The following is a 13,673-nucleotide window of genomic DNA, read 5'->3' on the forward strand; positions in this document are numbered from 1 at the left end:
ATCAAGACCTTCAGTGCACACTGGGCACTGCTGGACCTGGCTGCCTCAATGACCCCTTTCATAAGGTTTAATGGTTTCGTTTGTGATTTATTTTTGTTGAAGACAGTAACTTTGTGCCTCGGTTTGTTTGATTTAGTTTATTGGTTGACTAAGTATTGGAGGAAGGGTTTTGGTATTGTTCCCCAGGGTTGGTATTGGGACCTTTGTCTCTCCTGATGTATATTAATGATCAGATCTTGGTGTGCAGGAGACAAAACCTGAAAATATTGTAAACTGTGAAGAGGACGGTGTAAAACTTCAAAAGGACACAGTCTGGTGGAGTGGGCGGAGAGGCAGCAGATTAACTTCAATGCTGGCAAGTGTGAGTTGATGCATTTTGGGAGGAAGCTTTCTGTGGTAGAGAATTCCACAGGTTCACAACTCTGAGTGAACAAGTTCTTCCCCATCTCAGTCCTGAATGGCTTACCCCTTATCCTTGGACTGTGACCCCAAGTTTTGGACTTCCCCAACATCGGGAACAGTCTTCCCGCATCTACCTGTCCAGTCCCATCAGGATTTTATATTGTAAAGGGGGCAGGAGCAGAGGGAGCTGGGTGTATCTGTGCAGAGATCAGTGAAGGTGGCAGGGCAGGTGGAGAGAGCAGTTCATAAAACATTGAGCTTTATTAACAGGGGCTCAGAGTAAAAGAACAAGGATACTGAACTTATACAAGATACTGAAACATTGAGTGCAGTTCTGGGTGCCACACGTTGGAGAGAGTGCAGAAGAGGTTTAGAAGAATGGTTGCAGGGATGAGAAATTTCAGTTATTGGAGAGGTTGGGACTGTTCACCTTGGAGAAAAGAAAGTTAAGAGGCTTGTAAACAGTGAGGAGGATAGTAAAAATGTTCAAAATCATGAGGGGCCTGGACAGAGTAGATCACAGAATATAGAAACCCCACAGTGCAGAAAGAGGCCCTTCGGCCCATCGAGTCTGCACCGAACACAATCCCACCCAGGCCCTACCCCCATATCCCTACATATTATACCCACTAATTCCTCTAACCTATGCATCGCTGCACACTAAGGGGCAATCTTTTAGCACGGCCAATCAACCTAACCCGCACATCTTTGGACTGAGAGGAAACCAGAGTACGCAGAGGAAACTCACGCAGACACGAGGAGAATGTGCAGACTCCACACAGACAGTGACCCGAGCCAGGAATCGAACCCAGGACCCTGGAGCTGTGAAGCAGCAGTGCTAACCGCTGTGCTACCATGCCGCCCCCTATGTTCTATGTTCTTACCCCTCGATCTCTTTAGCGATATCTAATGTCTTCCTGAAATCAGATAACATTTTGGTCTCAACTACTTTCTGTGGGAGTGAATTCCACACATTCCCCACCGTCTGGGTGAAGAAATCTCTCCTCACCTCAGTTCTAAAAGGTTTACCCCTTATCCTCAAACTCTGACCCCTAGTTCTGGATTCCCCCCACCACCGGGAACATTCTTTCTGAATCTACCCTGTCTAACCCTGTGTGAATTTTATAAGTTTCTGTGAGATCCCCTCTCACTCCTCTGAACTCCAGTGAATTTAATCCTAACCGACTTAGTCTCTCCTCAGATGACAGACCTGCCATCCCAGGAATCAACCTGGTAAACCTTCGCTGTGCTCCCTTTATAACAAGGACATCCTTCCTCAGATAAGGAAACCAAAACTGTACACAATACTCCAGGTGTGGCCTCACCAACGCCCTGTACAATTGCAGCAAAACATCCTTGTCCCTTTACTCAAATCCTATCGCTGTGAAGGCTAACAGACCGTTTACCTTCTTTACTGCCTGCTGTACCTGCGCACTTACTCTCAGCGACTGATACACAAGGACTCCAAGGTCTCGCTGAGTATCCACCTCTCTCAATTTACACCCATTCCAGTAGTAATCTGACTTCCTGTTATTGCTCCCAAAGTGGATAACCTCACATTTATCCACATTATACTGCATCTGCTATGCAGATACCCACACACTCAGCCTGTCCAAATCACACTGAAATATCTCTGCATCCTCCTCACAGCTCACCCTCCCACCCAACTTTGTATCATCTGTAAATTTGAAGATAATACATTCAGTTCCCTCTTCCAAATCATTCATATATAATGTCAACAGTTGGGGTCCGAGCACAGATCCCTGCGGAACCCCACTAGTCACTTCGTCTCCTGCCTCTATTCCCCTTCCAGGCAGTGAGTTCCAGATTCTCCTCAAATCCCCTCAATCTCCTGCCTTACATTTTCAATCTCTTGCCCCTGGTTACTGACTCCTCTGCTAAGGGGAAAGGCGGCTTCTTATCCACCCCATCTGTGTGCCTCAGAATTCTTTCCATCTGAGGTCCCCCCTCAGCCTTCTCTACTCCAGGGAAAACAACTCCTGCCTGTCTTTATAGCCCAGGCCTTCCAGCCGAGGTAACATCCTGGTGAATGTACTCTGCACCCTCTACTGCAATCACCACCTTATGGTGTGGTGACCAGGGCTGCTCACAGTACTCCAGTGTTTTATACAGCATGGGCAGACGTGATGGGCCAAATGGCCTCCTCCTGTACTGTAACAATCCTGCGATTCTTGATAATGAATGGCCTAGTGGTCTATTTTAGTTTGTACCTTTTCTGTGTAGCTGAGCCAATACCCCAATTCTCAGTAAATCTGATAACAGCTTTATCGAAAGAACAGAAGCTGTTCCCATTGGCTATGGCACAGCGACACAGATTGAAGGTTTTTGGTTTGAGTTGTGAGGAGGAAAGTTTTTGTTACAGAGCGAGTGGTAATGAGCTGGACCTTACTATCCAGGAGGGGGCTGGAAGTGGACGATTTCACAAGGAAATTGGATGGAGAGTTGAGGGATACAGAGAAGGGGAATGAGAGCGAATGGATTGCTCCATAGAGAGCTAGGATAGACTCGATGGGCTGAATGGCCTCTTCCTGCTCTGTAATGACTCTGTGCCCCAGTGAAACAGCCCCTTTGGGTACAGTTGGAGCAAGATGAAGAATCGTAGTTGTTGTCAGTAACCAGAGTACCTGCTGCATTGCGTGTGAAATAATCACTTCTCACTGTGGTATCTCCTCTTCCACAGCCTGTGTCACTAGTCGCCTGCTCCCTGCCCTCTCCTGGTGTGTAGCGCAGAGGAGGTTTACTAGGCTGATACCGGAGTTGAGGGGATTGAGCTATGAGGAGAGGCTGAATAAACTAGGCTTGTACTCGTTAGAGTTTAGAAGAATGAGGGGAGATCTCATTGAGACGTATAAGATGATGAATGGGATGGATAGGATAGAGGTGGAGAGACTCTTCCCGCTCAAAAAAGACAGTAGGACTAGGGGGCACAGCCTCAAGATAAAGGGGAGGCGGTTTAGAACGGAGTTGAGGAGGAACTTCTTCACTCAAAGGGTGGTGAATCTCTGGAATTCTCTGCCCGTTGAAGTGGTGGAGGCTGCCTCGCTAAATATTTTTAAGAAGCGGGTTGATGGGTTCTTGATAAGAGAGGGGATTAAGGGTTATGGGGAGAGGGCGGGAAAGTGGAACTGAGCCACAACAGATCAGCCATGATCTTATTGAATGGCGGGGCAGGCTCGAAGGGCTAGATGGCCTACTCCTGCTCCTATTTCTTATGTTCTTATGTAGCGTGCAGCAGTCACCATCACCTCCCCGCTGCCCCCATACCCCTTCAGTGCCTGGGTGCTACCTGCCACAGTCAGTGTGTGAGAATCAGCTAACAGCTGTCCTGAAGCAGTGGGTGTAGTTCTGTTTTGTATTCTGAAAGCTGTTGTCAGCAATTTCACCGGGTTGGTGAAAAGAGCAAGTGTTGAGGGCAATGTGAAAATAGGGTTCTTTTTCTCTGAAAAACACTGCCAAACAGCCAAAACCTACTGGTTATGGCCGTGGAGATGATCAGCCCTGTTCAGACCACGCATGCTCACGTGTGGGCTCTGGCTCACTCACTGGGGCAGGCTCTGGCTTGCGGGCGGGTGCGCAGACCCACGGGTTCTGGCTGGCTAGGCGGACCGAGAGAGAGAGAGGGACAGGCGAACCGAGAGGGTGGGGACAGGCGGACCGAGAGGCGGTGGGGGGGGGGAAACAGGCGGACCAAGAGAGGGACAGGGACGGGGGCAGGCAGATCCAGGGGGACTGAGGGACCAGCAGACGGGGGGTGGGGGGGGGGAGGCAGACAGGCGCCCTGAGGACAATGAGGTGTGGGGAGATCTACCTTTCCTCTGCTTATCTCTCTCTCTCTCTCTCTCTGTGTCTGCCTTCCCCTCCCCCACCTGTATGTCTTGATGCAATTCTTCCTGCCAGGCTAATTAGAATGATCAGTGAAGCTTTTTGCCTGTTCCCAGTCTGATTCTCCCTCTGTGCTGAGGGGGTTGGTATTGGGATGTGGGTGTGGAATACTGAGTGAGCTCCTGTACAATGACACGTGCCACATCGCAGAAGGTCACAGAGCAAAGAGAGCCTTGAAACAGTTCCATCCAGTCAGAGCGGCAGCCTGTCTCTGGAGAGCTCACAAGCAGATCTTTACTAGCTCACTCTTTTACATCAGAGTACAATAGCATCTCCTATATCTGGCAGTGAGAAGGTGGGTCTCTGAATCTCTCTCCCTCCCTCCTTCTTCCCTCCCTCCTTTTCCTTCTCCCCCCTCCCTCCTCCTCCTTCTCCCCCCCTCCCTCCTCCTCCTTCTCCCCCCCTCCCTCCTCCTCCTTCTCCCCCCTCCCTCCTCCTCCTTCTCCCCCCCTCCCTCCTCCTCCTTCTCCCCCCCTCCCTCCTCCTCCTTCTCCCCCCTCCCTCCTTCTCCTTCTCCTTCTCCCCCCCTCCCTCCTTCTCCTTCTCCCCCCCTCCCCCCTTCTCCTTCTCCCCCCCCCCCACCTTCTCCTTCTACCCCCCCCCCACCGCCTGCCTGTCTCTGTGTGTGTCTCTCTGTGTATCTGTGTGTTATGTATATGTCTCTCCCTCACAGATATTTTCCATTGCTTTAATTTGAAGTTGAGTTCAGTGATATAAAACTGAGTCTTCCTGTATCTCTTTAACTGAAGCATCAAGGTTTTATTTTCTCCAGACAGTGTTCCTTGTCCTGGGGGATTTTTTTAATGTGCAGAGTCTGAACTGAAAATTCCACTGGCACTAGATCTCTTCTCCATCCTTGAATGATTTTTCCAGTTCTGAGTTGGTGGTTTTATTGCCAACTGGAATCTTTCTTCCATTTTGTGTTGTGATGAACATTTATTTTTGAGAGAGGAAGCAGCTGATATTTGTTGTTATTGATGTAAGATTCAGCTGATCTGTGACTCCTCACCCACCGCCACCTGAGTGGGGAGCGGAATTCTAATTTGGACTCTCCTTTATCTGAACAAATTAATGTCTCTATCCCCATCCAAGGTTTGCATCTCTCCACAGTGATCTATATACTGCACAGGGGTGGGGGGGTTCCTGTGTGTGTGTGCGCGGGACAGGCGGTGTTCGTGTGTATGAGCAGGGCATGCACAGGAGCGGGGGGGGCGCTGGGGGGGTGTCCGTGTGTATGAGCAGGGCGTGCACAGGGGCAGTGGGTGTTCCTGTGTGTGCGCATGCATGTCCGTGCAGGCTCCCACGTGCAGGGGGCAGGCTCCCGTGCTTGTATGTGTGCGGGGCACTTTCCTGAAAGAGAAGTTAAAGCCACAATCAAATTAATCATGATATTAGCAAGTGGCAGAACAGACCCGGGCTGAATGACCTGCCCTGCTCTGAATACCTGTGTTCCAGTGGTCATAGTTTTGTGAAAGGGAAATTGTCTTTAACAAATTTATTGGAAGCCTGTGAGGATGTGACAAGCAGACTGGATAAAGGGGAACCAGTAGATGTAGATGAATGGGCCCTTTTCCAGCTGATGAAATGTAACTAGGTGGGGGTGGGCAGGAGTCAGTTCTCAAATCACAACCCTTTACAATCTATAGAAATGATTTGCGAGCAGGGACAGAGTATAACATTGCAAAATCTGTGGCTGATACTAAAATAGAGGGAAAGCAGGCAGTGAAGAGGATATAAAGAGTTTACGGATGGATCTTGATAGGCCAGGAGAATGGATCAAAATTTGGCAGATGGAATTTAATGTGGATAAGTGTGAGGTTATCCATTTTAGCAGAAAAATTAGGAAGGCAAATTATTACCTAAATAAAAAACAGGTTCAAAATGCATCAGGGCGGAGGGACCTGGGTGCATGTGTTTGGGGCGGAGGGACCTGGGTGCGTGTGTTCGGAGCAGGGGGACCTGGGTGCGTGTGTTCGGGGCGGAGGGACCTGGGTGCGTGTGTTCGGGGCGGAGGGACCTGGGTGCGTGTGTTTGGGGCGGAGGGACCTGGGTGCGTGTGTTTGGGGCGGAGGGACCTGGGTGCGTGTGTTCGGGGCGGAGGGACCTGGGTGCGTGTGTTCGGGGCGGAGGGACCTGGGTGCGTGTGTTCGGGGCGGAGGGACCTGGGTGCGTGTGTTTGGGGCGGAGGGACCTGGGTGCGTGTGTTCTGGGCGGAGGGACCTGGGTGCGTGTGTTCGGGGCGGAGGGACCTGGGTGCGTGTGTTTGGGGCGGAGGGACCTGGGTGCGTGTGTTTGGGGCGGAGGGACCTGGGTGCGTGTGTTTGGGGCGGAGGGACCTGGGTGCGTGTGTTTGGGGCGGAGGGACCTGGGTGCGTGTGTTTGGGGCGGAGGGACCTGGGTGCGTGTGTTTGGGGCGGAGGGACCTGGGTGCGTGTGTTTGGGGCGGAGGGACCTGGGTGCGTGTGTTTGGGGCGGAGGGACCTGGGTGCGTGTGTTTGGGGCGGAGGGACCTGGGTGCGTGTGTTTGGGGCGGAGGGACCTGGGTGCGTGTGTTTGGGGCGGAGGGACCTGGGTGCGTGTGTTTGGGGCGGAGGGACCTGGGTGCGTGTGTTTGGGGCGGAGGGACCTGGGTGCGTGTGTTTGGGGCGGAGGGACCTGGGTGCGTGTGTTTGGGGCGGAGGGACCTGGGTGCGTGTGTTTGGGGCGGAGGGACCTGGGTGCGTGTGTTTGGGGCGGAGGCACCTGGGTGCGTGTGTTTGGGGCGGAGGGACCTGGGTGCGTGTGTTCGGGGCGGAGGGACCTGGGTGCGTGTGTTCGGGGCGGAGGGACCTGGGTGCGTGTGTTTGGGGCGGAGGGACCTGGGTGCGTGTGTTCGGGGCGGAGGGACCTGGGTGCGTGTGTTCGGGGCGGAGGGACCTGGGTGCGTGTGTTTGGGGCGGAGGGACCTGGGTGCGTGTGTTTGGGGCGGAGGGACCTGGGTGCGTGTGTTTGGGGCGGAGGGACCTGGGTGCGTGTGTTTGGGGCGGAGGGACCTGGGTGCGTGTGTTTGGGGCGGAGGGACCTGGGTGCGTGTGTTTGGGGCGGAGGGACCTGGGTGCGTGTGTTTGGGGCGGAGGGACCTGGGTGCGTGTGTTTGGGGCGGAGGGACCTGGGTGCGTGTGTTTGGGGCGGAGGGACCTGGGTGCGTGTGTTTGGGGCGGAGGGACCTGGGTGCGTGTGTTTGGGGCGGAGGGACCTGGGTGCGTGTGTTCGGGGCGGAGGGACCTGGGTGCGTGTGTTCGGGGCGGAGGGACCTGGGTGCGTGTGTTCGGGGCGGAGGGACCTGGGTGCGTGTGTTTGGGGCGGAGGGACCTGGGTGCGTGTGTTCGGGGCGGAGGGACCTGGGTGCGTGTGTTCGGGGCGGAGGGACCTGGGTGCGTGTGTTCGGGGCGGAGGGACCTGGGTGCGTGTGTTCGGGGCGGAGGGACCTGGGTGCGTGTGTTCGGGGCGGAGGGACCTGGGTGCGTGTGTTCGGGGCGGAGGGACCTGGGTGCGTGTGTTCGGGGCGGAGGGACCTGGGTGCGTGTGTTCGGGGCGGAGGGACCTGGGTGCGTGTGTTCGGGGCGGAGGGACCTGGGTGCGTGTGTTTGGGGCGGAGGGACCTGGGTGCGTGTGTTTGGGGCGGAGGGACCTGGGTGCGTGTGTTTGGGGCGGAGGGACCTGGGTGCGTGTGTTTGGGGCGGAGGGACCTGGGTGCGTGTGTTTGGGGCGGAGGGACCTGGGTGCGTGTGTTTGGGGCGGAGGGACCTGGGTGCGTGTGTTTGGGGCGGAGGGACCTGGGTGCGTGTGTTTGGGGCGGAGGGACCTGGGTGCGTGTGTTTGGGGCGGAGGGACCTGGGTGCGTGTGTTCGGGGCGGAGGGACCTGGGTGCGTGTGTTCGGGGCGGAGGGACCTGGGTGCGTGTGTTCGGGGCGGGGGGACCTGGGTGCGTGTGTTCGGGGCGGGGGGACCTGGGTGCGTGTGTTCGGGGCGGGGGGACCTGGGTGCGTGTGTTCGGGGCGGAGGGACCTGGGTGCGTGTGTTCGGGGCGGAGGGACCTGGGTGCGTGTGTTCGGGGCGGAGGGACCTGGGTGTGTGTGTTTGGGGCGGAGGGACCTGGGTGCGTGTGTTTCGGGTGGAGGGACCTGGGTGCGTGTGTTTCGGGTGGAGGGACCTGGGTGCGTGTGTTTGGGGCGGAGGGACCTGGGTGCGTGTGTTTGGGGCGGAGGGACCTGGGTGCGTGTGTTTGGGGCGGAGGGACCTGGGTGCGTGTGTTTGGGGCGGAGGGACCTGGGTGCGTGTGTTTGGGGCGGAGGGACCTGGGTGCGTGTGTTTGGGGCGGAGGGACCTGGGTGCGTGTGTTTGGGGCGGAGGGACCTGGGTGCGTGTGTTCGGGGCGGAGGGACCTGGGTGCGTGTGTTCGGGGCGGAGGGACCTGGGTGCGTGTGTTCGGGGCGGAGGGACCTGGGTGCGTGTGTTCGGGGCGGGGGGACCTGGGTGCGTGTGTTCGGGGCGGGGGGACCTGGGTGCGTGTGTTCGGGGCGGGGGGACCTGGGTGCGTGTGTTCGGGGCGGAGGGACCTGGGTGCGTGTGTTCGGGGCGGAGGGACCTGGGTGCGTGTGTTCGGGGCGGAGGGACCTGGGTGTGTGTGTTTGGGGCGGAGGGACCTGGGTGCGTGTGTTTCGGGTGGAGGGACCTGGGTGCGTGTGTTTCGGGTGGAGGGACCTGGGTGCGTGTGTTTCGGGTGGAGGGACCTGGGTGCGTGTGTTTCGGGTGGAGGGACCTGGGTGCGTGTGTTTGGGGCGGGGGGACCTGGGTGCGTGTGTTCGGGGCGGGGGGACCTGGGTGCGTGTGTTCGGGGCGGAGGGACCTGGGTGCGTGTGTTCGGGGCGGGGGGACCTGGGTGCGTGTGTTCGGGGCGGGGGGACCTGGGTGCGTGTGTTCGGGGCGGGGGGACCTGGGTGCGTGTGTTCGGGGCGGGGGGACCTGGGTGCGTGTGTTCGGGGCGGAGGGACCTGGGTGTCTGTGAATCGCAGAAGGTCAGTATGCAGGTGCAGCACGTAATAAAAAGGCCAATGGGATGTTGGTATTTATTGCAGAGGAACTGGAGTATAAAAGTAGATGTGTTTTGTTGCGATTGTACAGGGTGTTGTTGAGACCACATTGGGAGCATTGTGTCCAGTTTGGGTCTCTTTATTTGAGGAAGGGTGTGGGGCATTGGAGGCAGTTCAGAGGAGCTTCACCAGATTGATTCCGGGGATGAAGGGGTTGACATAGGAGGAGAGATTAAACAGTTTGGGTTTTTCTCGCTGGTGTTTAGAGGGATGAGAGGGGATCTGATCGAGGTATATAAAATTTTAAAAGGGATTGATAAAGTAAGTGTAGACCAAGCGTTTCCCCCGTGTGGGGCAGTTCAGGACAAGAGGTCACAGATCGGTCGAGGGGCAATAGATTTAAAACCGAGATGAGGAGGAACCACTTCTCACAGAGGGTGCTGAATTTGTGGAACTCGCTGCTCCATAGTGCGGTGAAGTCTGAATCACTGGTTCCAGGAGAGAGACAGATATATTTCTGATAAAAAAGGGATAAGGGGAACAGGTGGGGAGGTGGCTGATCTCTCCCTGCTCTCAAATCCATGATCTGATTGAATGGCAGAGCAGGCTCGAAGGACTGGATTTACCCACTTCTAATTCTTATGTAGTGTATTTGGATTTCCAAAAGGTATTTGATAAAGTGCCACAGGAAAGGTACAGGATAAGAGCTCGATGTTGGAGGGTGATATATCAGCGTGGTTAGAGAGTTGGCTAGCTAACAAGAATCAGGATAAGTGGGTCACTTTTATGTTAAAAACAGTGTAGAGAGACGTGGATCAATGCTGGGGCTTCAATTATTTCCCGTCTGTATTTGGAACTTGGCTAAAGGGACCAATTATGTTGTAGCCAAAAGCAAATATTATTTAAACAGAGTGTGTAGAATACCATGGGGCAGAGGCATCTGGGGGGGTGCCCTTGGACTGGAATTGCAAAATATCAGCATGCAGCTACAGTCAGTAACTGGGAATGCAATGGAATATTAGCCTCAATCCAAGGGGATGGAATATAAAAGCAGGGGAGTCTTACCACAACAGTACGGGACGTTGGTGAGACCGTACCAAAAGAAGTATCTACAGTTCTGCTCCCTTACCTGAAGAGGGATATACTCACTTTGGAAGCAATTCAGAGGGTTCACTTGATGGATTCCTGGGATGAAGGAATTTGTCTTATGAAGAAATGTTAAACAGGATTAGGCCCATTCCCCCTGGAGTTTAGAATGAGAGGTGATTGGATTGAAGCAAAGTTTTGAGGGGCTGTGACAGAAGGTGAGAAATAGAAGTGGGAGTAGCCACCAGACCCTTTGAGCCTGCCCCACCATCCCCCAATATGATAATAGCTGATCTATATCGGCCTCACCTCCTTTTCTGTGCCTTTTCCTCATCGCCCTCTGTTCCTCCATCTGTCAAATATTTATCCACCTCCACTTTAAATACTTCCAATGTTCAGCCTCCAACACCCTATGGGGCAGAAAATTCCAGCAATTCTCCACCCTACTGAGAGTGGGAGCTGAGATGTTTCCCCTTGTGGGGGGGGATCTGGAACTGGGGCAGATTCAGAATAAGGGGGTGTCCCCTGGAGCTGAAGGGAAGTTTCTTCTCAGAGTCTTTGGGAATCTCTCCCCCAGAGAGAAGTGAGGCTGGGGCAGCGAATAGACTCCAGGCCGAGTTAGACAGATTTCACGTCAACAAGGCAGGGTCCAGGGTTATGGGAGACAGACAGGAAAGTGGAAGGAAGACAACCATTCAAATCAGTGATGATCTCGTGAGATGACAGAGCAGGCCTGATGGGCTGAATGGCCTACTCCTATTTTTATACTCCTACTCCTATTTGTATGAGCTTGTTGTATGTCCTTCCAACCTCTCTGTTTCTGTGTATTTCTCTGTCTCTCCTCACACCAATGATGTCTGCACAGAGATACTGCTATTATCTTACCATCGTACATCTCTCCATAGAGAGGTACAACTGTTTGTACAATTGTACGGTTCTGTCTGAGGAGGTTTACTAGGCTGATACCGGAGTTGAGGGGATTGAGCTATGAGGAGAGGCTGAATAAACTAGGCTTGTACGCGTTAGAGTTTAGAAGAATGAGGGGAGATCTCATTGAGACGTATAAGATGATGAATGGGATGGATAGGATAGAGGTGGAGAGACTCTTCCCGCTCAAAAAAGACAGTAGGACTAGGGGGCACAGCCTCAAGATAAAGGGGAGGCGGTTTAGAACGGAGTTGAGGAGGAACTTCTTCACTCAAAGGGTGGTGAATCTCTGGAATTCTCTGCCCGTTGAAGTGGTGGAGGCTGCCTCGCTAAATATTTTTAAGAAGCGGGTTGATGGGTTCTTGATAAGAGAGGGGATTAAGGGTTATGGGGAGAGGGCGGGAAAGTGGAACTGAGCCACAACAGATCAGCCATGATCTTATTGAATGGCGGGGCAGGCTCGAAGGGCTAGATGGCCTACTCCTGCTCCTATTTCTTATGTTCTTATGTTCTTATTATGTCTGTGTCTCATTCCTCCCTCTATATTAAACCGTGTGTTCCTCGGGCTTCAACAAATAAAGACAAATACAGCACAGGATCAGGCCCTTCGGCCCTCCAAGCCTGTGCTGATCATGATGCCCTAACTATACCCAGTGGGCGGCACGGTAACACAGCAGTTAGCACTGCTGCTTCACAGCTCCAGGGACCTGGGTTTGATTCCTGGTTTGGGTCACTGTCTGTGTGGAGTTTGCACATTCTCCTCGTGTCTGCGTGGGTTTCCTCGGGGTGCTCCGGTTTCCTCCCACAGTCCAAAGATATGCGGGTTAGGTTGATTGGCCATGCTAAATTGACCGTAGATGCATAAGTTAGAGGATTAATGGGTAAAATATGTCTAGATATGGGGGTCGGTGCAGACTCGATGGGCCAAAGGGCCTCTTTCTGCACTGTAGGGTTTCTATGATCTTTCTGTGGACTAAAATTCATGTGGCATAATAATCTCTTAAAAAGAAAATGCTGGAAATTTTTCAGCAGGTCTAACAGCATCTATGGGGAGAGAACAGAGCCAACATTTTGAGTCTTGATGACCGTTGTATCTCTTTTCTGGCTGTGGTGCCCAGCTGCTATCCTCTGAAAGATCCATCAGTAACATCAGTGAGAGGAAAGCTGCTGTCCTTGCCCAGCCTGTCCATTTTCAAATACACAGCAACATGCTGAATTCATTCTGCCCTGAGCAGTGAGTGAGCAAGCCCACACAGCACATTGTGGCGAAGGAATGCTGCTCTTCCAGACACAATCTTGTGCAACTGAACTGAGGAACAGGTTCCACCCTGTAATCCCAGCCTGTGTGAACATGGAGAGTAAGAAGTCCAACAGGTTTCTTTGGTAGCAAATGCCACTAGCTTTTGGGGCTCTGCCCCTTCACCAGGTGAGTGGGGAGTTCTGATCACAAACAGGGCATATAAAGACACACGCTCAGTTTACAGGATACTGATTAGAATGTGAGTCTTTACAGCTAATCAAGTCTTAATGGTGCAGACAATGTGAGTGGAGATAGCATTAAGCACAGGTTAAAGAGATGTGTAATGTCTTCAGACAAGACAGTTAGTGAGATTTTGCAAGCCCAGGCAAGTCGTGGGGGTTACAGATAGTGTGACATGAACCCAAGATCCCGGTGTGCGGAACTTGGCTATCAGTCTCTGCTCAGCGACTCTGCGCTGTCATGTGTCATGAAGGCCGCCTTGTAGAATGCTTACCTGAAGATCAGAGGCCGAATGCCTGTGACCACTGAAGTGTTCGCCAACAGGAAGGGAACAGTCTTACCTGTTGTGTCTTTATCTGTCCTGTTTGTGATCAGAACTCCCCACTCATCTGACAAAGGGACAGAGCTCTGAAAGTGAGTGGCATTTGCTGCCAAGTAAACCTGTTGGACTTTAACTTGGTGTTGTGAGACTTCTTCCTCTGTTTACCCCAGTCCAACGCCGGCATCTCCACATCATGAACTTGGAGAACTCAGTCCCCAGTCTGCAAGGGGCAGGGTGGCAAGAATACACTGACTTATTAACAATGGAACAGTAGTGAAAAACAGCCTCAGCTAACAGACCAATCTGCCCTGAGCAAATAAACCCGAGCAGTCTCTGACAGACACCCTACGCAACAATAATACTAACACACTTACAAAATCACACCTCTATCCCCACCAGTACTGCATCCCAGTGTTACACAGTGAAGACATTTACCCCAATCTTATAAAGTGACAGACCCGCCCCCACCAGTACTGTACCC

General features: G+C 53.4%; 1 protein-coding gene across 2 annotated transcripts in view; it reads left to right on the forward strand.

Moving 5' to 3' along the window:
• Positions 1 to 251: 251 nt before the first annotated feature.
• Positions 252 to 13,673, forward strand: part of LOC145340195 (kinesin light chain 1-like) — a 40,277-nt gene continuing 26,855 nt past the window's right edge. For both annotated transcript variants that reach the window (XM_080184623.1, XM_080184624.1), the window contains exon 1: positions 252 to 361. In XM_080184623.1, the coding sequence (XP_080040749.1) occupies positions 350 to 361 (12 nt within the window). In that variant the 5' untranslated portion in view covers positions 252 to 349. The remainder of the gene's footprint in view (positions 362 to 13,673) is intronic.

Source organism: Carcharhinus amblyrhynchos, unplaced genomic scaffold (genome assembly GCF_965287045.1).
Source record: "Carcharhinus amblyrhynchos unplaced genomic scaffold, sCarAmb.v2.hapA scaffold_832, whole genome shotgun sequence".
Taxonomy (NCBI): domain Eukaryota; kingdom Metazoa; phylum Chordata; class Chondrichthyes; order Carcharhiniformes; family Carcharhinidae; genus Carcharhinus; species Carcharhinus amblyrhynchos.